The sequence below is a fragment of the Rhinolophus sinicus genome, linkage group LG02 (genome assembly GCF_036562045.2).
Source record: "Rhinolophus sinicus isolate RSC01 linkage group LG02, ASM3656204v1, whole genome shotgun sequence".
NCBI classification, from domain to species: domain Eukaryota; kingdom Metazoa; phylum Chordata; class Mammalia; order Chiroptera; family Rhinolophidae; genus Rhinolophus; species Rhinolophus sinicus.
In genome coordinates, this window is record NC_133752.1 from 183,226,238 (window position 1) to 183,249,387 (window position 23,150).

General features: G+C 37.1%; 1 protein-coding gene across 1 annotated transcript; it reads left to right on the forward strand.

The window, feature by feature from the left end:
- The first annotated feature begins 4,111 nt into the window (after positions 1 to 4,111).
- Positions 4,112 to 14,319, forward strand: SPIC (Spi-C transcription factor). Its single transcript, XM_074326213.1, is given in 7 exon segments — positions 4,112 to 4,237; positions 5,643 to 5,668; positions 6,280 to 6,373; positions 7,100 to 7,212; positions 8,591 to 8,699; positions 12,534 to 12,755; positions 12,758 to 14,319. Coding segments are annotated over 6 exon segments (816 nt in total). The 5' UTR covers positions 4,112 to 4,237; positions 5,643 to 5,665; the 3' UTR covers positions 13,033 to 14,319.
- The last annotated feature ends 8,831 nt before the right edge of the window (positions 14,320 to 23,150 follow it).

Here is a 23,150-nt window from a genome sequence, read left to right on the forward strand (position 1 = left end):
ATTCTCATTCCCAGTCTCACCCTATAGATAAGAAGCAAAGTCAGTTGAGTGGTCATAAGCCTTTGGTTGGAGTCAGGTAGAACTGGTTTGAAAACTTTCACCTCTCCCACTCACTATCTGTGACCTTGACTGAGTCACTTGACCTTCCTGAACTTCTGTTTCTTCATCTATAAAATGGATAATAATACCTAACGTTTGCTGAGCATTTATTAAATACCAGGACTATTCAAAATACAATACATGGATTCACTCAGATATTCACAATAGCTTGATGTGGTAAGTAAAATCATTATCCACATTTTACTGATAGGAAACAGTGGTTAAGTAATTTATCCAAGTTTACACAGAAGATATGGAGCCACAAACAGAACTCAGGGATAATACCACCTCACAGCATTATTGTGAGGGTTAAATAATCTACGGTAATAACATACTCATACATAGAAGTAAATATGTGATTAGTAGCACAAAGGATAAGAAGGGATGTAAATGGAATTATACTGAATATAATGATAAGGTTCTTACATTATACGTGAAATGGTATATCATAACATATCACTTTATAAAAAGCTAATGGAGGAAATAAAATGAAATAATACGATAATTATTTAATCCAAAAGGAAGCAGGAAATGAAGAACAAAGCAACAAAAAATAGACTAGAAAGCAAATAGCAAGATGGTAGACTTAAACCTGACCATGTCAATAATTACTAAATTAGACTAAGCACTAAAAAGGCAGAGATAGTCAAACTAGATTTTAAAAAGCAATACCCAATTAAATGCTGCTTAAAGAGTCATACTTTAAATATAAAGCCACAATATAGACATGTTGAAAGTAAAAAAAGAATCAGAATCCTGGTGAGGTTAATATCAAAGTGGACTTCAGGGACTACCAGAAAAGGATTGCCAGAAAGAATGACAGAAATTTTATAAGGATAAAAGACTCAGTTCATCAGGAGCGTGTAATTCTAAATGTGTATGTGTCTAATAATAAAGCTTCAAAATACTTGAAGCACAAACTGACAGAACTACAGGGACAAATAGGCAAATCCACAATTACAGTTGGACATTACTCTTTGTAATCTTTGTAATCTTCTGTAATCTTCGTAATTGACAGAACATGCAAACAAAAAAAATCAATAAGGATATGAAAGATTTGAACAACATTATCAACCAACTAGATCTATTTATTCGGCACTATGTGCAATTACTGCAAAACATACCTTCTTTCAACAGCAAGTGAAACATTTATAACGAGAGGTCCTATGTTGGGCCACAAAACAAGTCTCAATAAATTTTAAAGAGTAATCCAGTGCAAGTAATTATTAAAATGAGGGTGAGGGTTAGCTATTTGTCTTATAATCTATGGTTCTAGGAATTTTCCTACTCAGACAGAAGTTTTTTAGCACCTTCTTTATGGTCTAGCAATATTATTTGCTTATTAGGTTTTCAGAGATCTTACTAAGATTAGGGGATTCTGTAGTCCCCTAAACAATTAAATTATTTAAATAGAAATTGCAAAGTGGTAAGAGCTTGAATTTAGTCTCCCTTTTCCTGGGTTCTGAAGTTCTTTATTCTCAGAAAACGCCATCTTCCTCCTGAAGCTTGGCATTCTATGATTTAGACACCAGGACATCTGCTGCTTAAGATGTTCTAAAATCATCTCAGTTGCCACTGAAGACAATGAACTCTAAAAGAAAACTGTCAATCAGGGATCCTTTCTTTAGAGCCCTTGTTACTCAGTTTACTCCTGAAGGGAATACTGGTGTCTATTCCCAAAAAGATGCTCTGTGTGGGTGTGTGTATTGGGTACAACTGTCTTAAGAGGCAGTCCTTAAGATCTTAATTAAGAAGGCTTTGAAAATACACTATAACAAGAGCTCCCAAAGTGTGGTCCATTGGCTTGACTGTGAGGGTTTGCCTGAAAATGTGTGCTGATGGCATTTCCCCGGGGAGAGAACTCATAGCTGTCATCAGATTCTCAAGTAATATAAGAAGCCTTGACTTCTAAAGTGCTAAAAGGACAATACGTCAACTTCCGGGTTGCTGAAAGCAACTTCAACCCTTAGCCCTACAGAACCCAAAACTGCATTTCTATTTTCTCATCTGTGATATAGGACTGTGTCATACTCATCAATATACTCATTGCCTTCACTAAAGAAGTTCAAGCAGCAAAACGTGTTCACTCAACTGTTTTTCAGGATCCATTTATTAACAGCTTGCAGAATAAAACTGTGGAGACATCAGCTGGCAAAATGCTGGCTTAGAAAGTGTACTTGTTTTTCCATTAATTTCAAATATGTATCAAGCTTGTAGCTGGGCGCTATAGAGACTGTCATCAAGACTGAGAATCCTGGCCTAAAGGAACTTAGTCTTCAGATACCGGGTTCCATCCAACATGGAGTTGAGAGCATGAAGTCAGTTGGGTCCAAATCTGGATGCAGACCAACCTATCTCTCACTAGCAATTGGCCTTAGGAAAAATCACGAAATGTCTTTGAGCCTTGGTTTAGATTCCTCCTCTGTGAAGTGGGGCTAAGCTGGTAACTACTATCACAGGTGATTTTTAGATTCTTTTTGGCTTGATATGTAGGTTGCTATGGATCCCCTCCTTCCTCTCTGACTTTGCCTCTTGGCCCCTGGGCTCATTTTGCTCCAGCTCCCCCACCCCCACCCCCCAGCTTTCTTTCTGTGCCTTGAATAAACCATTTTCATCTAAGGCTCTTTGTACCTGTTATTACCTCTGCCAGGAGGTGCTTCCCTGGATCTTTGCATCTCTGCTTTTCTTTCACTCACTCTTTTTTGTTTTTGGATTTCAGTTCACACATGTTCCCACCTCAGAGAATTTGTGTGACCATTCACCAGGACCATATCACCTTTCTGTATCGTTTTCTCAGACCTCATCGTTATCTCACATTTATCTAGTTTATTTGTTTTGTAATTATTTCTCCTGATTAGAATTTGTTCAGGGCTGTAGTGCCTGGACACAGGACAGTGTCCAGCAGAGGAAAGAGTTCAGTAATATATATTTGTTGAATAAAAACCAAATAAAGTGACATGAAAAGGGCATAGATTTGGAGACAGCACAGATTAAAAACTCATCAACTTTAGCGATTATACACTTGTTACTATAACATCTACATTTCAGAAGAGAGGAATGTGTGTTAACATTTGCATAACAAATCGGGTCAATAAAGTAGTTGGTCTAGAACAATAGCCCCATATCGATGGTGACCTCAGATTCCAACAATGCAAAACAGAAAATCTCTCCCACACCCACAAGGTTTACAAAAAAACTCTTAGGTGGTTTTCCCCCTGGCTAAATGTGATATCTATTAAAATGGCAGAAGGTTACTGTTAGTTAAGGGTGATGCAGACACGTTTCAGAGGGGAAGGTTATTTCCACCTGGTGCTTGTGGATGCTAGATCGGACTCTGATGAACGGGTAAGATGGGCTGGTTAAATGGGCAGATGGTTGGACTGGGTGGGAAGCATTCTAGGTGAAGGGAGACCCCATAGTTTCCATCAGAGCCACCAAAAATAATCTCAAATGAACATTCAAACTAAAGAAGAGAACGGGACTTGGTCTGCAAATGCAGCAGCTTCAAACACGTACAACTGGTTCACCACCCATAAGCCTCTTCTAACATTTTGGAGTCTCTGGTAGATCCAAGTGTGGAGTAAAGAACCTAGCATGCTTCCATTTCTTCCTCTTAAATGAATGATGGTCAATAAGACTAAGACTGTAATGGAGAGCCGCGAATGCCAGGGCAAGAGCCTATGACTTTAAGAGACTGATTTCGGGAGGCCAGAGTGAAGGCTGTTAATAGTCCAGGCAAAAAAGGCAATATGGAGTCCAAAATCAGGAGAAAAGTAATTGGAGTAAAAAGAGGCTGGGCAAGCGTTGTACGGGTCAGAGGTTTCCAGTGGAGCTGTGTGGACCAGCAGAGCTGCAACTTATGCTGGATGGGGTTTCATGGGGTTTGTTCTAATGTTTTTGGCCCATAGGATACGAAGTATTCTGTGCCTCTTCAAAATAATAGCCCTTGGTGTTTACTGGCCATATCATGAGATAGAATTTACGAAGGCACTGTATCTTTTAAAAAAAATCCCCTTTTTGTAGCACTTCCTTAAAAACAGCTATTTTATGCAACTCTGCCAGTGAGTTCTTGACAGTTCTGTCTTACCGATTCTGGTATTAATGAAACATCTTTGTAAAGGGTTGAAGTGTCTTCCTGGTAAGTATTTAGCTTATATTTTTCAAAATACCTTGTAAAAACTGTTAATAATTTTCTCCTTTGGCCTAATGACTGTTTTCTCTTAACTGCCTGTTTCGATACAAGAAACATTAAGCAGTTGAAGTGATTGATATGCTTTCAAACATTCTTCTTCCCTTTGAGTTTGTTATTTTAAGAGTTGTGATAGTTTTGTGTGGGGTATTTTAGTCAAAAGAGTAGCTTCATTTAAGTTTTTAATTCAAAGGACAGCACTCATGTATTTGCTTTGGCGCTTATGAGTTGAGGGCATATTTAATTGAAAGTCATTGATTAAAAATACATTTTCCCAACTTTATTGCGATATAATTGACATATAACGTGTAAGTCTAAGGTATGCAACATGACGATTTCACATAAGTATATTGCAAAATGATTACCATAATAAGATTAGTTAACACAGCCGTCACCTTACATAGTTACGTTTTATATGGCTTTTCTTTTCATATTCCTTTTTGACTGACAGGATATAGTGATTTCAAAGAACTGAATAGAATTTAGATGTTTGACATGTTAATGTATTGTGGATATGTATAATAATAGCATTAGATTATATCATCTCATTGTATTATGCAGTATTAAATATTAAAGTAAGCTCATTGTGTTTGCAGGACAAATGTTAAGAACTTGTATAAACAGTTGTTTGGCGTGCTAAATGAAATGATAAGCCATGTTGGGTCCACCACATGCTCTTTCTTATGTGGATTTCTTTGCTTTTTGTGTTGTTCTATAGAACATAGAGTTAAAAAGCTGTTTAATATGAGTCCATGTGATAATTGTTTATTTAAAACAAAATCTAAGTTACTTACAGGGATAAGAAGTAGATAACGTAAAATTATAGACAAACGTTCTTAACCTAGGGTTTTAGAAAGTCCACAGATGGGTATCATGGGGTATTTTTTATTTGTAATGTAAATCCACATTTCTTGAGAGGAAAAAGCATGTCTTGCACCAGATTCTCCATAGGCTACGTATGTGACATCAGAAAGGTTATAAAAAAAAGAAATTGCTTTTAAATGGAGAGCTATGCTAAGGTAAAAAAGAATTTGATTTTCAAAATATTGAAATATTTTAAAATTTTTTGAAATACTTAAATGTATTCTTGAATTATTTCCATATTCTCTTATCAAGTTAAGCAGTTTAGGTAATTAACGATTTAGCTGTTTTAACATTTAAGAAGTTTTGTAATGATAGAAAAGCAAAAACACGTAGGAAATTTTGTAGAAAGAAAATTTATACTCATCGAAGAGAATTCAGATGGTACTTTTGGTTTATAAAGATATTTTCAGAAAACATTGAGTAAGATCTTTTAATTCAGAGGCAAATTAAATAGAGGCACTATTTAATTTTGATTTTAAATCTTTTTCAGAATTGTCAATTTATTAATGAAGCATGGTAAGTTGTCATTTTAAAATCTTTACTCATCCTCCATTTTGAAAATAAAATGTATGAATCAGATTAATAAGTATGAAACAGTTTGCAAAACAGGTTAATTTTTTTTTAATTAAAACAGGTTAATTTTAAGTCTTGGGAACATGCTTTTGAAATTAAGAGCATTTCATTTTTAAATGATGATTCAGATTCTGTTTTATTAAAGGTATTTCTTTGATCCATTTTTCCATATCAGTCTCCTCCTACACAGCTCCTTGCTAAAATTTAGCAAGAACATTAAATACTATAATATAGAATAAATTACTGGTGCCTAAATAGTATATTATAGAGCAGTGGATCTCAACCAGGGTTGGTTTTTGTCCCCCAGGGTATATTTGACTATCTGAGACATTTTTGATTGTCACAACTGTTGAAGTATTACTGGCATCTAGTGGGTAGAGGCCACGGATGCTGCTAAACACGTTACAATGCACAGGACAGATCCCAACAACTACAGACATTTAGCCAACCTAAAATGTCAATAGTACCGTGGTTGAGAAACCCTCCTTTATATCAGAAAATTTCAGTTCAATTGGTAATTTCACAACTTCAGAATTCTGTCATTGTTCTAACAGGCTTGTGTTGAACAAGACAAGCTGGGTCAAGCATTTGAAGATGCTTTTGAGGTACTGAGGCAACATTCAGCTGGAGATCTTCAGTACTCCCCAGGTAAAATGTCAGTCCCTTCTTCTGCTGGTACATCAATTGGCTTATTGGTAACATACACATGTAAGAATAATGACCAGAACAGACATGACCATTTTTACCCGATGCATCTAGGATTAATTCTAAAAAAGGAAAAATGCATCCAGGGTTAGCTAGCCTAAATAAATCTAAAGTTTCACATACAAAAATGCAGAGAAGATAGAGAATTACACACAGTAATACTAAGACATAATTATTTGCTATTAAGCATATCTGGTTTATTTAATAGACAGATAATTGTAATTGTTCAGATAGGGCTTTCAATTATTCTAATTTATCTTAAAGACCTCTCAGCCACCAAAGATATATTCTACCTGGAAGAATAAGTATTCCCATTATCCTTAGACAATAGAAACATAGTCTAGATGAGATGCAGTTATTTTGCTTACTGAGTGTGCACAGGGTATTTCAGGCAGTTCCAAGATACAAGAAACCATGGGATCTTGACCTTCAAGGAGCATGTACTCTACTAAGAGAAATGGGCTATGTAAAAGAATATCAGTAATACCAGCAAAAGGCAATGAACACCATAGGGGAATGCAAAGTGATAAAAGAACATGGAAAGGAGCAATTGCATATAAAACCACATAAGCATATAAGCGCACGCTCGTGCACACACACACACAAACACACACACACACACAAACAAAAACTAACTTTTCTCAGTTTCTTTCTCTGTTTTTAAATTAGATTACAAAAACTACCTGACTTTCATCAACCACTGTTCTCATGTGAGAGGAAATCCCAACTGCTATGGTGTGTTGCCTGCAGAGGAACCTGTGTATAACTGGAGAACAGTAATAGTGAGTACACGTACCAGGATACCGTCCTTCGGTTACAGGCAAATTTCCTATTTACACCAGCCTTCCACTTGATGTATGCTAGCTGCACCCCAGTTTAAAGACAGCACGGACTAAAAAAATGCTTACAGCCATCAGTGGTGTGAATTTGACAGTCAGTGTGGATGATAATTAGCAATGCTATCAAGAAGGAAACTGCCCTTTGTCATTTCTCTTCACTTAGCTGTAGACTGGTTTGAATGACTTCTATAAAAGAGGAGGTGTTTTTAGGGTTCTCACATCACTGCTTCTCTTTTGCCCATCTGGAAAATTGCAAAAAAGTTATGCTTGTTCCCTAAAAGCCATGGGGCAAAGGCCCAAAGTTCCCCTGCACTGGCTGTACCTACAATTTTGTGCTAACCTGCTCTATTTTCCTCCCCCAAGCTCAGAGCTAGCTACATGTATTGAATCATTTTATTTATATTTTAGTAGCCTCCTGCAAAAGGAAATGTCCCCACCATCTATCTCTCCATTCATGTGTTCTTTTACATTGTTTTCTTAATATACCCATTTTATTAAAGTAGTCTTAATGTCGTGGGGTGTAGATATGAAATGATTTTTCTTTTTCTCCAATCGTTACATACAACCATGCTTTGCTGACCTTGTAAATTGTTCTGTCAGGGCCTCTCCACAAGACATGTCTTTGAAGAGGGAGTTTGGGTTCCAGGTTAAGCTCCTCTGCTTCCACTTGGGGTTGCCAGGTAAAATATAGGATGCCCAGCATTTTTATTTGCTAAATCTGGCAACCCTAATTCCACTTCAACTCCCACTCCTTACCACATACCCCACCACCTCTTGTGCTTGGGAACTCCTCGCCTACATGGTAGCCCTCTTATATGGGATGTAAGGGGGCTCAAATCTAGCCCCTTCCACTGTGTGTAATTAACCCATGGAGACCCACATATCCTTGTCACATGTAATGGTAGTAGCTCAGGCTTTCCCTCCTGTCCCCTCTCTTAGTCCTGCCCTCCCTTGGCTGCCATCTTTCTTCTCTTATCTCCCCTTGCCTGGATGGGCAGGAATGGAAGCCCATTTTTGCCTTTTGGCTGGAACCCCAATTTCTATTAATGATTCTTTTGGATCTTTCTTTCTCACTGGGCATTTTTAGGGGAAAGGAGGATCTTTCTCATGGTGGTGGGGGGAGAATATGGAACTCCACTCAAAGCCAAAGATTACCCTTCATCCCGAGAGCCTCTCCATATATGCTAGTTCCAACTGCAGTCATGTTTTTTACAATTTGAGAGATGTTTAGCTCTTTTTGACCTCAGCTTTTGACTTTAGCCGCCAAGCTGGGGACCAAATGGAATGTCCCAGTTAACATCCTGCTGCATTATTTATTTAGAACAGCACTGCAGACCTCTATTTTGAAGGGAATATTCACCAATCTCTGCAGAACATCCCTGAAAACCAACTGGTACAACCTGCTGTTCTCCAGCAAAAGGGAGGAAAAGGTATGTGGATCATCATTCTGTGTGTAGATAAAAGAACCAGGTCTCCCTCAAAGCAGCTTTAAGGCGGTTTCATAGCTGACTTTGGAATTAATAAGCAAAATATTCTCTAATCACGATTGAGAGTAATTTAACTCAAACAGACTGAACCACTCCAAGCCGTTATCCTGGATGAGCCTTCCTATTGCCTCATACAGATGTTACAAAGCTGCAAAGTGTCCATTTAGCTCAGATATATCTGTATTTAAATAACGTATATATATTTTAGGTATTGAAACAAGAACTTTTCCATAATTTATTTTCTCTATCTTACTCATTGGGAAGCTCTCAGACTAGGAATCACCTTCTCTATTAAGTTTTCTGCAAAAAAGAGTTCCACGATATTTGGATATTTCATAAATTTGAAATCTTGATTTCACAAATTAAGACGAAGATAATCTCACTTAACAGATGGGCAAAAGGGTTAAGGAGGGTAGTCACCCCTGATGGCTAAGACGCGAGCCACACACATTCACACACACTATTGGGGGAAGGGTACATTGTTACAAAGTTTTATAAGACACTTTGGCGATACCTTTCAAAATTTTAAGTGTTCATATCTTTTGACTCATAAGGACTATATAACTCACTGGTTGAGTGTGAGCTCTGAGTTAATTGTGTGAGCCTGGGCAATTCACTTAACCTGTACCATAATTTCCTTATTCAAAAAACAAATAATAATAATTATATGGACATTGTAAGATTGCTGTAAAAGTCAAATGAGAAAATCCATGTAAAGCATTATGCTCATATCCTGATACTGTGCGTAATTTCTCAAAATACCATATATATTAGGATGTTCCTTGCAATGTTGTTTGTGAGAGTAGAAAAATGGGAACTCACCTACCATATTTGTTGGTATATATGGTACAGAGATATATCAGATGCATCTCAATTTTACAATGCAATTTGTAAAATGATACTTGACACTTAAAATTATTTTAAGTGAGTATTTTTTGGGAAAGGTAGTTTTGTTCCTAGAAAAGAGTATACTGTATCCTAGAATTATAAAATTCTAAATATGCAGTAATATTCTAATTCAGTGAGAAATCATGTATAAAATTGCACTGAAAAAAATGAATTTGTATCATGAACACTGGTGTTAAATACTGAACTGTGGCAGTAATTTAATACAAGGAGAATAACACTTCTACTTCTGTCCGGCTATTTAGCTTCTCATCGATTGTTTTCCCCCCACAACTCACTCACATATTCCCTCTCTGCCTCCCTCACTCCACGGTGTGAAGCCTGTATCTTTTCATTGATGTTTTCTGTTGTGGAGCTTTGCCATTAGGGGACATACCATTCACCATTTTCTGTTTTTAGAGCTTCATCTTCAACCTGAAATAGGGATACATTTGAAACAGAATGAAATAATAATTTAGGCATTCATTATTGGGATAAAAGTAGATGTATCAAGTAGAACATACTCATATATGAGTATGAATATAGCTATTAAAAGGAATGAAGGCCTACCTTATATACTGGTATTGATACAGAATGAACTCTAAAGTACATTCACTTTTTTGTTTTAATCTTTTTTAATTCCATAATTCAGAAGTCATAATGCTCACTTTTTAAAAATTCAAATGATTCAGAAGCATGTAAAGAAAACGTGAAAGTGTTGTTTCTCTCTTCCCATGCTATGTCCCAGAAGCAACCACTTTCAACAGTTTGGCATTTCATCTATCTATAGCTAATCTTTGTATTGCTCTATGATTTACAATACATTATTCACTAAAAGGAATTTAAAATAGTATGATATCATTTGTAATTTTTAAATGATATGCAGATGTCTATATATACAAAAAATAAGAAAAACACTTTCTAAAAATAATGTAGTTCTAGGTAGACTAGAACTTGTACTTTCACTTTGTGCTTCTGCTTTAATCATTTACCATGAACATATAATACTTTTATTTTTTTAAAAATAAAGATTTAAACTTTTTTTTTTAACTGAAAACAAATTTTGAAAGATGAGGATCCATTGTAACTGATTTGACCACGGAATAAGAGGCACAGAGTTTGTTTAAGGTTGTGACTTTAATTCGTGATATGATTTTTGGTAAGTCCCTTGCATTTCTCAATTCATAAACTCAAGATAATATAATGCAAAAGATAATCTTTGTAAAAACTTTTGAGGTTTTTGGCTAAATGATGACTGATGCAAGAGTATTTCTCCCCAGAGACTGCTTAAAGCAGTTTGGGAATCCACTATTCCACTTTCTCAAGGGGAAAATGAAATTTGGCCATGGATTTTTTTTTTTGTTACTGATAGATCTGGAGGGGCATGGCATTTACAGGCCAATTCAAAGTAAAAAAAAGGGCAGTCACCTTCATTCTCTATTAGACCAAAGAAATCCAACCACTGATCAAACAAAAACCACAATAAATCTTCCCAAAGTTTCCTGCCTAATTTTTCTGAAATATAAAGGGCTGTGTTCCTAAAGAGATTAAAAACTCTCAGTACCATTTTATTTCACAGCAATAAAAAATCTCATAGCTTTGTGATCAGAGAATATGTTTGGTATGATTTCAATCTTCTGAACTTTGCTGAGGCTAGTTTTATGTCCCAATATATGGTCTATCCTTGAGAATGTTCCATGTGCACAATAAAATAATGTATAGTCTGATGTTCTAGAATGAAGTGCTCTATAAATGTCAATTATGTCCATTTTGTCTAATGTGTCATTTAGGGCTGATAGTTCATTATTTATTTTCTGTTTGGATGATCTATCCATAGCTGTCAATGATGTATTTAGGACCCCTACTATAATTGTGTTTTGGTCAATTTCTCCCCTTAGTTCTGTTAGTAGTTTCTTGGTATATTTCGGTGCTCCCTGATTGGGGCATAAATATTGATGACTGTTATATTTTCTTGTTGTATAGTCTCCTTTATCTTTATGAAATGTCCATCTTTGTCTCTTGTTACCTTTTTTATCCTGAATTCTGTTTCATTTGTTATAAGAATAAATACACCTGATTTTCTCTGAATACCATTTGCTTAGAGTGCCAATTTCTACCCTTTCACTTTGAGTCTATATTTGTCTTTGTAGCTGAGATGTGTCTCTTGGAGGCAGCATATGGTTGGGTTTACTTTTTGATCCAGTCTGCTACTCTGTGCATTTTTGTTGTCCCTGCTCATAAACAATGTCAAAATGTCATGAAGATATTTTGACACTTTCTACTCCAGTTTTCTGTTCTTAACTTTTCAAGACATTATGCAGACCCAGACTTTGCATTTTTACCTTTGTTGTTAATTTCACTTATATTTGCATACTGTTTTGTATTTTATAAAATAACTTCATATTCCTTACCTCATTTGACTTAACTTATTTGAATAAAGCCCTTCAAATGACTTGCTTTCTGGAAATGGCTTTTGAGGCTTCTCTTTAAAACCACTAAACTTTATAGCCCAGTTTGCTCAGTTTTTTGTTGTTGTTGTTGTTCTGTAGAAAGTTTAAGATGACATAAAACTGTCAAGATTTAACTATAAAGAAAGACCATTTGACAAATAGGAAACTTAGGTGGAGAGGCTCCATCCTTTTCTTTTCCAATGAAGGAAGTTACAAAATTTTTGACAACTTCCCCAAGGAAAAAAAGGTTCAGCTGAAACTTCAGTAAGTCAAATATACACTTGACTTTCAAGTCTCAAAAACTGATGCCATAAATGTATTCCTAAGGGGGTGAGTAGTCCCAATGCAGCTTTTAACTCTATAGTCACTCAACAAACTCTTCCCAAGGATGTTCTTTGTGTACAGTCATGGTGGAACATGACATTGTTTTCCTTTATTTTAGGCAGGAAGAAGCTCCGACTGTTCGAATACCTTCATGAATCCCTGTGTAATCCCGAGATGGCATCTTGTATTCAGTGGGTAGATAAAACCAAAGGCATCTTTCAGTTTGTATCAAAAAACAAAGAAAAACTTGCCCAACTTTGGGGAAAAAGAAAAGGCAACCGGAAGACTATGACTTACCAGAAAATGGCCAGAGCACTGAGAAATTATGGAAGAACGGGGGAATCACCAAAACCCGGAGAAAACTAACTTACCAATTCAGTGAGGCCATTCTCCAAAGACTCTCTCCATCTTATTTATTGGAAAAAGAGATCTTCTACTCACAGTATGTTCAGCCTGATCAAGGATATCTAAGTTTAAGTAACTGGAATGCAAATTGCAATTATACATATGCCAAATACCATGAGCTAAGTCAACCTGACTGTAAATATACCCTTACATTTCATGGTTTCCTGGCATCAGAAATCCCGACACATTTTGGGATTTTTCTCTTCAAGTAAATGTTGAACAGAAAAACAATTAACTTCATTGTTGCCATCTTTTATTAAATAGCATATAATCTATGCTAACGTCGTAAGAAGTTCTGCCAATGAACAATGTTAAAATGATCAAGTCCCATTTGAAAGTACAGACTGAATGTCCTTGTTCTTACTACTGTCTATGCAATACTTCTTCTAGGTTAACAATGCCAGTAGAGATGATTTAATTTATATATTCACTTAAACATTATTTTCCCGTCATACCACACACAAAAAAAATCACTAACATATATCTGATGGTTATGCAAACAGAAACTGATTGCATACAATAGTGTTCATTTCATGCTAAAATACATTTAATGGCTTTAAAAATCTTGGCTATCCTGAACCTATATTCTCTCTGCATTTCAGACCTCATGGTCTGTCACCTTGTGGTGCTAAAGAAACAATGATCTAAGGAAAGTGCCACTTACTTGAATGATAAAACTCCAAACAAAGCTTATACCTCCCACCAATTATTTCCTTGCATTTCTCTCTTCCCTAGAATAGATCCAGAAGCCAGCCTGTTCTTGCTCTCCTGCCACTCAGCCACAGGGAGGTGCTCTTGCCCTGTTATCTTTCTGGCCCAACCTTGGAACATGATTTCCTGCCCTTGAACTAGGTCCAGCTGAGACCAAACTGGAATAGCTGAAGAAAGAAAAAGAAAAAAAAGAAAAAGATTTTTGATAAATGATAAACTAGGAAATAATAAATCCAGAGAGAAACTAGGAATTAGGCAGTCTGGCTTGAAAGCTATGGTTTATTCTCCATGTTCCATAAGGAGCGCTGGGAAGAAATTTGTTTTTCTTCCTGCTTGGCAGGTTCGTGCATGTGCCATCTGGATTACCATGAAGCAGGAGAGCTTAGCTTCCTAGACTACGTGGGCCATTCTCATCCAGGCCCACAGCTCCCTGGCGCCTGCCTATCCAATTTTTAGCATTCCCACTCTCCTTTGTTCCACTGCCCTCCTGGTGCCCTTCCTTCCCCAGGGACTCTTAAGAAAGAACATGTGTGGGATATAAACAAAAAGCAACAGGAACAAGCAAAACAAATTCACTGATACAGAAAACAGAATGGTGGTTACAGAGGGGAATGGGGAGAGGACAAAAGGGTAAACGGGGTCAAATATGTGGTAACAGAAGGAAAATAGGCTTCAGGAGGTGAGCACACAATTGAGGATACAGAAGAATTATGATGTACACCTGAAATTTACAGAATGTTATTAATCAATGTTATCCCAATAAATTTAATAAAATTTTTTTAAAAACATGGCAGACCCAGAGTGACTAAATAGGGGCAAACTCAATATTGGCCATCTCCATATGTCTGAGTTTCTGTTATGGAATGAACATTTTCCCCACAAAATTCAGATGTTGAAATTTAGCCCTATTGTGATTGTACTTGAATGTGGGGGTCTTTGGGAGGTGATTAGGTCATGAGGGTGGGTCCCTCATGAATGGGATTAATGTCCTTATAAAAAAAGGGAGACCCCACAGAGCTCCCTTTCTCCTTACACCATGTGAAGATACAAGATGGCCATCTCTGAACCAGGAAGTGGGCCCTCATCAGACGCTGTTCTGGCACTTGATTGTGGACTTCCCAGCCTCCTGAACTGTAAGAAATAAATTTCTATTTATAAGCCACCCAGTTTATGGTATCCTGTTACAGCAACCCGAACAGACTAAGACGATTTAAATTAGTGCTAAGATCAAAGTAGGATTCAGCAATTACACTTATTCTCCCACAAAAAAATACGCTTTTATAAAATATTAATAAAGAACATAAATTTTACCAAAGATTGCAAAGAAGAAATGGTGAAGAGGGTTTACGACACAAATCATTCAGCCAATGAGTTAATAAAATTGCATCAGCATTCCCTCCCCACAGTCCCTCATATCCCCAATGTTAGCTTGAGGGATTCATCTTGACAGTTCTCCCAAAAGCCCCCAGTCAGCTCCAACCCTCTTTCTTACTGTTACACAGGGTTTGCTTCCTCTGGGGCAGAAACCTGGGCTCTGCCTTTAACCCAAAATGCACCTACCACAGCCTGTTTTCACAAACAGGTCTTTCCTTATAAAGGAATACCAGCTGTTCAAAGACTGAAACCCTCTCCATATATTATGAGAAAGGATGCCCTATTTCAAACAGGGTGTTCCTCCTTGCCACCACCTAAGGACAGGAAGAGAAATTTCTTAGTTCCTCTTTCCTTGGGTATCCCATCTTCCATCTTGTCACTTTCATCTTGCTGAGGGGCTGTCACACTATTCCAGTGAGTGGGAGTTCTGAGAAGCAGCTTCCATCCAATTACAGTGCATCTCATTGGCAGCTTCTCGTTGTTCAGTCTCTTGGCCCAGGTATTAAGCATTAAATCTTTCTTTCCAGGTACTTTCTGTCAGCACACCCTTTAAATCATAGGATCCTCCTCTGCACTCTGGGCCTGGAGCTTGTGGTCTTTCTGGTTGATTTATCCTCTTTTCTCCCTTCAGTTCTTCCTATTCATAAGGCATAAGTAAGTGCTAAAAATGTTTTCTTCATCCCATATGTTCTATGTAAGAAATAGTCTATGGGGCAGCCCTACTCAAAGGTATCTCCTTTACTAAAACGGGGGGAAAAAAAACCCAAATGCATGACATGGATGGCAGCATTAATTATAATACATTAACTGAAAAATAGCTAAAATAATTTTCTTCCTCCCCTCTTCTGTTTCCTCTTTCTGCTACCCTGTGCCAGGTAGAATACATTATGCTCTGGGTATCTAGTGCTAAGTGAAACAGACATGGTTCCTTCTGTCATGAAACTTCAATTCAGTCAATATTTCATCGTAGATTTAGAAATTCTACCAACATTTAACCAAAATCTATTTAATAGCTTACTGATAAGCAAGTTCTTGATTGGGTACACATACAAGTATATAATAAAATATGTAAAGTGCATGAGGGTAGCAGCATTAATTATATCTAACCTAACTGTACAGATTGATGTGTACACCCGTAGAACCATCATCCAGATTAAGATACAGAACCCTTTCAGCACCCTATAAGTTTCTCTCATTCTTCTTCCCAATCTGTCCACTTTCCTGAACATCAAATAAATGGAATCACACAGTATGTGCTCTTTTGCACCTTTTGCATTTATAATAAATAGAACATTTATGAAGTTAGTCAATGTTGCTGGATATACTGAGTTTATTTGTTTGCATTCCTTCTCAGGTGCTGATTTTTAAAGGACAGTGCCAATTATTTCACAGCCCTGGAATCTTTCCTTTAATCATCAGATGTTGTAAATATATAATGGACCCTGCATATTCCCATGCTCACGTGGATAAAACATTAGTAAAGAACTTTACTCAAACATCATCAAAACCAGTTCCCCAAAGAGCTGGAATGACTTGTACATTCATATAACCTTATATTTAGATACTTAGGTTCACATATTTTTCTCTAACTCACATAATCTGGGTGGAATTTGATTTTGTTTTGATGGTGTGAATTCTGATAATAAAGGTATTAATGGTTTAAAGCAATTTACTCCTTTTTTATAGATTGATGAAAGTTAATGAAAACATTTTTAACAACTGAAATGAACCATATTTCATCAAGTTTTCTGCCCCCAACTCAGAGGTGAGGATACCCTTTGTTTACCGTTGCAATATGGTGAAAAATTACTTTGAATTTGATAGATGTCTGCTTCTGCAATTTAGGCCTGGATAGATTTTTGAGGGCAGTGGGTATATATTAGAAAAGAAACTGTGCACTTTGTCAGGCAAGAAGAATGAGGCATCCATGAATGTGTGAAATAGACACCTCAAGAATTGTCTGTTGGGAGCAGCCCCAATTACCCAGGCCATGAACTAGTTTAATAAAGAGCTGAAAGTGGAAAAAGAATCTAGAGCATCTAGGTTTTTTCAGCAGTGGGCCACATGATCAGAAATCCAAACATGGAAGGTATATGAATGTTTCAATGGTGATCTGCTTAGTCAGAGAAGTAGATGTGCTTAAATATGAGACATCTGCAAATTGTGTAAGAACAACGCTTTACACAACGTTTGGATCTGCTATCGGAGGTATCTTTATTCTCTACAGCTGTAAAAGCTAATGAAGATTCTCTTTGATAAATAAACCCATGCAGGATTTGTAGTGATAGCTAAATCAACCACAGCCCATTGAGTTCATATACATCGTAAGTGGAAAAAAAAAAAACCACTGAATTTCCAATAATAAACATTTTGTGATATAGGTGAACAAATGAAATTTTACATAACAAGCACATTTTACATAAGCAATTAAATGATAGCAACTCATGTGATGAAAGATCACATTTACAAGTTTTAGAGTCAGACTGATATCTCTGGAACACTTTGTTTCTTCTTATTAACTCTTAGTAAAAGCAGGGAGATCAGCTGGGATGCTGTGGGCTTCAATTCTCAAAAACCCTGACTCTGGTTTAAATGATAAGAAAATTTACTATCTCACAAATCAAGAAGTCCAAAGAAAGAGTGAGCTACAACCATGAGACATATTGTTCTGGCTTCATTTTCTAGTGGCTCTTTTATTTCTCTTTCTTGCCATTGGTCTTATCCTCAGGCGTACTGGGAGTAAGGTGACTGCTACAGTTAGGTTACACCCTGACACAGCAATGTACAGTGACAGAAATGGCCATTTTTTCCCCAGTATTCTCCTTTGTAGTCATGAGAAAACTTCCCAGAGATCCCAGAACATTTCTCTTCAGGGATTATTAACTAGAGCTGGGTCCCCTCCTCAGCCCTAAAGCAATCACTGGCAAGGGGGAAGGGACAGCTCTGACTGGCTCAGAACAAATAGAATTTACTCCTGGAGGAGAGAAAAGGTCATGATCCCTTGAATCACAGGAGAGAGGGATGAAAACCTGAATAAAACTGGTATTTGCCCTGGAAGGAGAGAGAGTAATAGACGAGTAGGAAACATGAACGTTTGCTACAGCCCACCCCTCTGACTGCCTAATACACGTAACTGACTGCATACACTTACCAAGTGTTTATGCCTTTATTGAAATTATTCACATACTCCCTACGTGAAGGTAACCCTAAGTCTCATCAAATTACCACATCCAAGTCCAGGATGGCTGGGTAATATAGTTTTTAAAATCTATTCTATTATTATTTAGATACAGTAAGGCCAGGAGATGACTGCCATCAAAGAGATAATTTATTTCACTCACAGTTCCAAGAAAGAGAGTGCATCATGCCAAGGGGACTACATGGGGAAGCAACTAGGGTCAGTCATGAGGCAGATGAGAAGACAGACATGTGGGAAAGAGTCTTGATTGTGGTTTCTGCAAGCAGAGATGGGTGAGGCAAGTGAGCAGGCCTACGATTGGCTAGTTTCACTAATTTCGGTACTTGAGGGCAAAGGGGCTTCCCCTAGTTGTCAGGTACCTGGCCCTAAGGTACTTAGGATGGGTATATAGTAGCCAGGGAGTCTGAGAACCCTATTAGAGAGGCGATATAGGGGGTAGACTCTGGATTGATTTGTTTATATTTAAAAAGCATACCCCCTGAAGGAAGACTCCTACTGGAGGAAGGCAGTTGGCTAAGGCAAGGTGACTTGGGCATATTATTAGGTTGTCCAGTAGCAGGTGTGTCTGGCATACACAGGCAGGGCAGATGTTAACGTGCCAAGTTTATAGAAGCTAAAAACAACGTTAATACAAATGTTCAGTTGTCTCCTCTGATCCGTGACTGTGTTTGCTCTTCAAGGTCCCGCAATAGATTACAATAGAAAGTCTGACTGGGACAGGGCAAAAGCAGAAAACAACTCGCACTTTTCCATGACACATATCTTATCCAACTGCACAGGAATGGTGAGATGCCTGCCTGAGAGAGAAGTTCCTTAGTCAGTCAACCAGGTTGGCCCTATTTCCAGTCTCTGTAGGGAATACTCTTTACTGTGTCCTTCATGATCCCTGGTTCTGCCTTCTGAGATCATCTCTGCATTTAATTTTTTCCTATAGTCATATCTGAAATGGGCATTCAAAACATGTACTGAGCACTGTGTTAATACGTGTTCAGAAGTCTGACTGTGCCAGTAATTTTTCAGCATTTGCTACTGACAACGCCACACTTCCTGGTACTAAATTTGGAAGTAGTAAGTAAGCTTTCTTGGTTGTAACTAACTGAAATCAGCTTTGACTTACTGAAGTACTCACTGGAATTTATTGAAAGGCATCAGATAGCTTACAGAATTTCCGAGAAGGCTGGAGAACATGCAGCCTTTGGGTCATAAAGACCCAAAACATCCGGTCAAGTGGGGACATCACTGTCACTGCTACCAATCACTAGATGCCTCAACTTATGTCACCTCACATGTCACTGAATAGAGCTAGCATAGCATCACTGCTGCCCCCCCCACCCCCAAAACTAACTTGCTACAATTGCCATTGCATTTAGAGATGGTTGTCTGCCAACCCTGCTTCTGTACGTTACTAGATGCCCATTCCAATTCTGGGAAGGAGACTTTGGATTTGCTGAGGCTTGGTCACGAGCACGTGCTTCACCACAAAGAAAGCTAGAAAAGTAATTATCTGGAACTTTAAATTCTGGAACTGGGAGACTGTTTCTGCATCCTACTAAGACTCATGAGGTCAAGAATTCCCCAAACATAGGAAGGGTTCAGATACTGGGCAGCCAAAAGAATGACAAAAGTTAATTCAATTTTTAAATTACAATAACAAGTATCAGAACATGTATAGTTTAATTTTAAAGACCTTTGTCCCACCTGGCTAATTTCCAAAAATTCTCTTTGTTCTTAGTACTTCTGTGGTCATAGGAATTTAAATAGTTTCTAAACAACTTTTCCTTATCTTTCTGAGAAGGCAGTTTCAGTGCAGTATTTAAATTTTCCAAATATCAAGTAAGACTGTAACATATTTCTATAGCTGAAGCTAATCTAAGAAACTAAAATCTATATTTTATAACTTTTACAATATAGAAGCTCTATGCATATCTGTTTTCCTTGTTCAGGAAGCTTTTATAGTGCTCCAGTTTCATGATTTAATTTCATTGGGATTAAGTTTGAAGAGCTCAAAATAATATAATCAACCAGTTACAATTATAAAAGTGAGCTGATACTGACTCTTCTTCCAGGAGTGTTATTCTGGTGGGCAGAGCTTCCTCTGAGGACCTGAGGGGTGCTCAGGATTTAATGGCCCCTTAGGAACAGCTCTCAGTCAATGACAGATGGGAGTTGGTAGATACTTACCTCTGCTTCTTTAGCGCTTAACTGAAATAATGCTGAAACATGTTCTTACAATTCCCTATTCCCCTAATGCTGTTTCTTGGAACCACCTCTTAAACTACTAACATTCATGTTCTTGTCTTAATGTCGGCTTCTGGAAGAGGGGGAGGAGCCAACACAGGCAGTCAGTGAATCAAGTTACTTATGACCATTCAGTTGTGTCAATTATAGATGAGAGTTGTGGACTAGCAGTTAGAGCTTACTGGAATTTTCTCTCTCTCTCTCTCTCTCTCTCTCTCTCTCTCTCTCTCTTAATTAGAACAACTTTGAGTACAATGTGGCACTATTAATTAAAGTTTTCAACCCACAGAATTAAAAATTAATAGATTTTTAATTTTTATCAAGGTACTCATGTACAGAGTTTAAACTTCAAATAGATCTAAAGGGCTTATAATGAAAACCAATAGTACCTAGCCCCTACCAGCCCCTCTTCCAGTCTTGCTTTGCAGAGACAACCACGCCAAACTCTTCTAACTATTGCTTATGACACGTGTCTAAATAAATGCAGGGTTGCTATTTCTTGGTTTCCCAACTTTAGATATTATCAACTGACATTATCAAATTGTAATTCTCCTGTGCTGGGCCCCCACTTGTAGTATATCAGGTTTCCTCTCATTTTGCAAAGGCACCTCTTCAAAGAGCTTCTTAATATAACTTCATAGCAGATAAATGTTTTTAGCCCATGTATGTGCAAAACTATCTTCATTTATCCTCATTTTTGGCTTGTGACTTACTGGGTAGAGAATTTTGAGTTTCTTCTGAATTTGGAAGGCATTTCTCACAGCCTTCTTCCATTCACTTTTTTTTTTTTTTTTTTTTGAGACATCAGATGCCTTTCACATGGCAGCGCCTTTTCTTTTCCCTTCTGAAAGCTTTTGGATTTTTTTAAATCCTGGGCATTCTAAAAACTTTGACTTGTGCTCTGGCATGGGTTTGGTTTTTTTTTAACATACTGTGCTGAATATTTAGTGGACCTTTTAAACATGGAAACTTATACTTTTCAGATGTAGGATTTTTGTTGTTGTTGTTGTCATGTCTTTGATAATTTCTTATGCACTGTTTTTTCTGTCTTACATTTTGGAATTTGTAACTGTTAGACTTCATAATTGATCTTGTAAGTCTTCTCTTCTTCATTCGTTTTTGTTGTACTTTTGGGATATTTCCTTAGCTTCATATTCCAACTCCTCAATTAAATTTTATTGTATCTATTACAAATATATGAATGTTTCCTACTATTTTCTGACTGTTTCATTTTTATTAAACCTTGTTTTTATTCTATGGGTGCATTATTTACACACACACACACACACACACACACACACACACACATAATTTTTTTTTCCCTTCGGTGGGATATCTTGAGTGTCTTCAGTCTTTGGTGGAAAGTCAAAGTGTACTCCTATATTTCTAAGATTATTACATATATGTGTTGCTTTAAGTTTTCTTCCATTTCCAATATAATCTCTTTTCTCTCTACTCCTTCACTTAATATTTTCCTATTCACTTTCCTTCTCTTGTATGTTTATGATTCTCTTCAAATATCTGGGGATTCTTGTCTCTCCACTAAAATATAAGGCACTAAAAGCATTTATGCATAGAATTTACTGACTGTGGACTTCACTTTAAGATGGTGTGATTGGGAGAGAGCTATTTCTTTGGAGTCCCCAAATATCATCACCTGCAGAAAAGTCTTTGTGAGAAGACAGCTCCTGAAGGGAGCCTGGAGAGACTAACGCCTAGTTCCCAGGGTTCTCAGAGCAGGTTCAATACTAGTCTGGGAATCCCATCACGCAGTAAGCAGATTCAGCTTCATACTTCACTCTACCCTCCATCCTAAGTTGGAACCATTCTGATCCAATGTCTTCACATAATAAACCAGTGACCTCCTGTTAGACAGAATAATTACCTTTCTGGATAGGGGATACAGCTGCTCCATTTAAAGATTTTCAACTAATCACCCTATTTTCAACCGTGTTTGCCCTCTGCCTTCCATGATACCTGGTGTTTCCGAATTTTGAACTTCTCAGGCAGAGTAATCAGCAAACCAGCTTGGTTTTAAAAATTTCCCTCCTGTTTACATGTGGGTTGAAATTTCTTTTCTTGGCCAAAGCAATTACTACCACTCCATGGATCATTTGTGGGTCTTTATTGTCTGTTTTCCCTCTTGGTCTGTCTGGTAATTTTAAATTGAATGCCAGACATGTAATATGAAAAAAATTATAGAGACTCTAGATATTATTTCCTCCAGAAAGGATTTATATTAGCTTTGATTAGAAGGCAGATTAGGAGTAGGTCACCATAATCCAAGCAGACATGTGCTAATTCAAGACTGGGTTTCAATCTCTATAAAGTATAATCTATTTCCTTCCTATACTATATCCTGGGGTATAGCCCTGCATATATATTTAAATTAAAATTTTTCACTTTAAAAAGTCTGTTGTATGATTTTACACAGTAAATCAGACAATGAGAACTTTGTAAACATATGCTTTTCAAACTATATATTTACTTCCCAGAGGTAAGAGGAAATGTACAATGTTGTGGGAATATGGTTTTAAGCTACAGAACCAGCATGCTACTTCATCCTGGAGAACAGTCCTCACAGATAGGACTAACAAAAATAATTATTTTTTTCATTAAAACAATTGTCAATGTATTAATGATAGAATGCAGTATTTCCATGAATTCTTATGCTAAGTCATAAAGTTATTTTTCACTTCTGGTAGCTTGTTTCAGTTTATGTATCCCAGGAGTCATTCTTGAACTTTACAGGGAAAGTCTGAGAAGCACTGATTGCATCTAATCTGTTTCTTCCTCCTTCCTTATTGC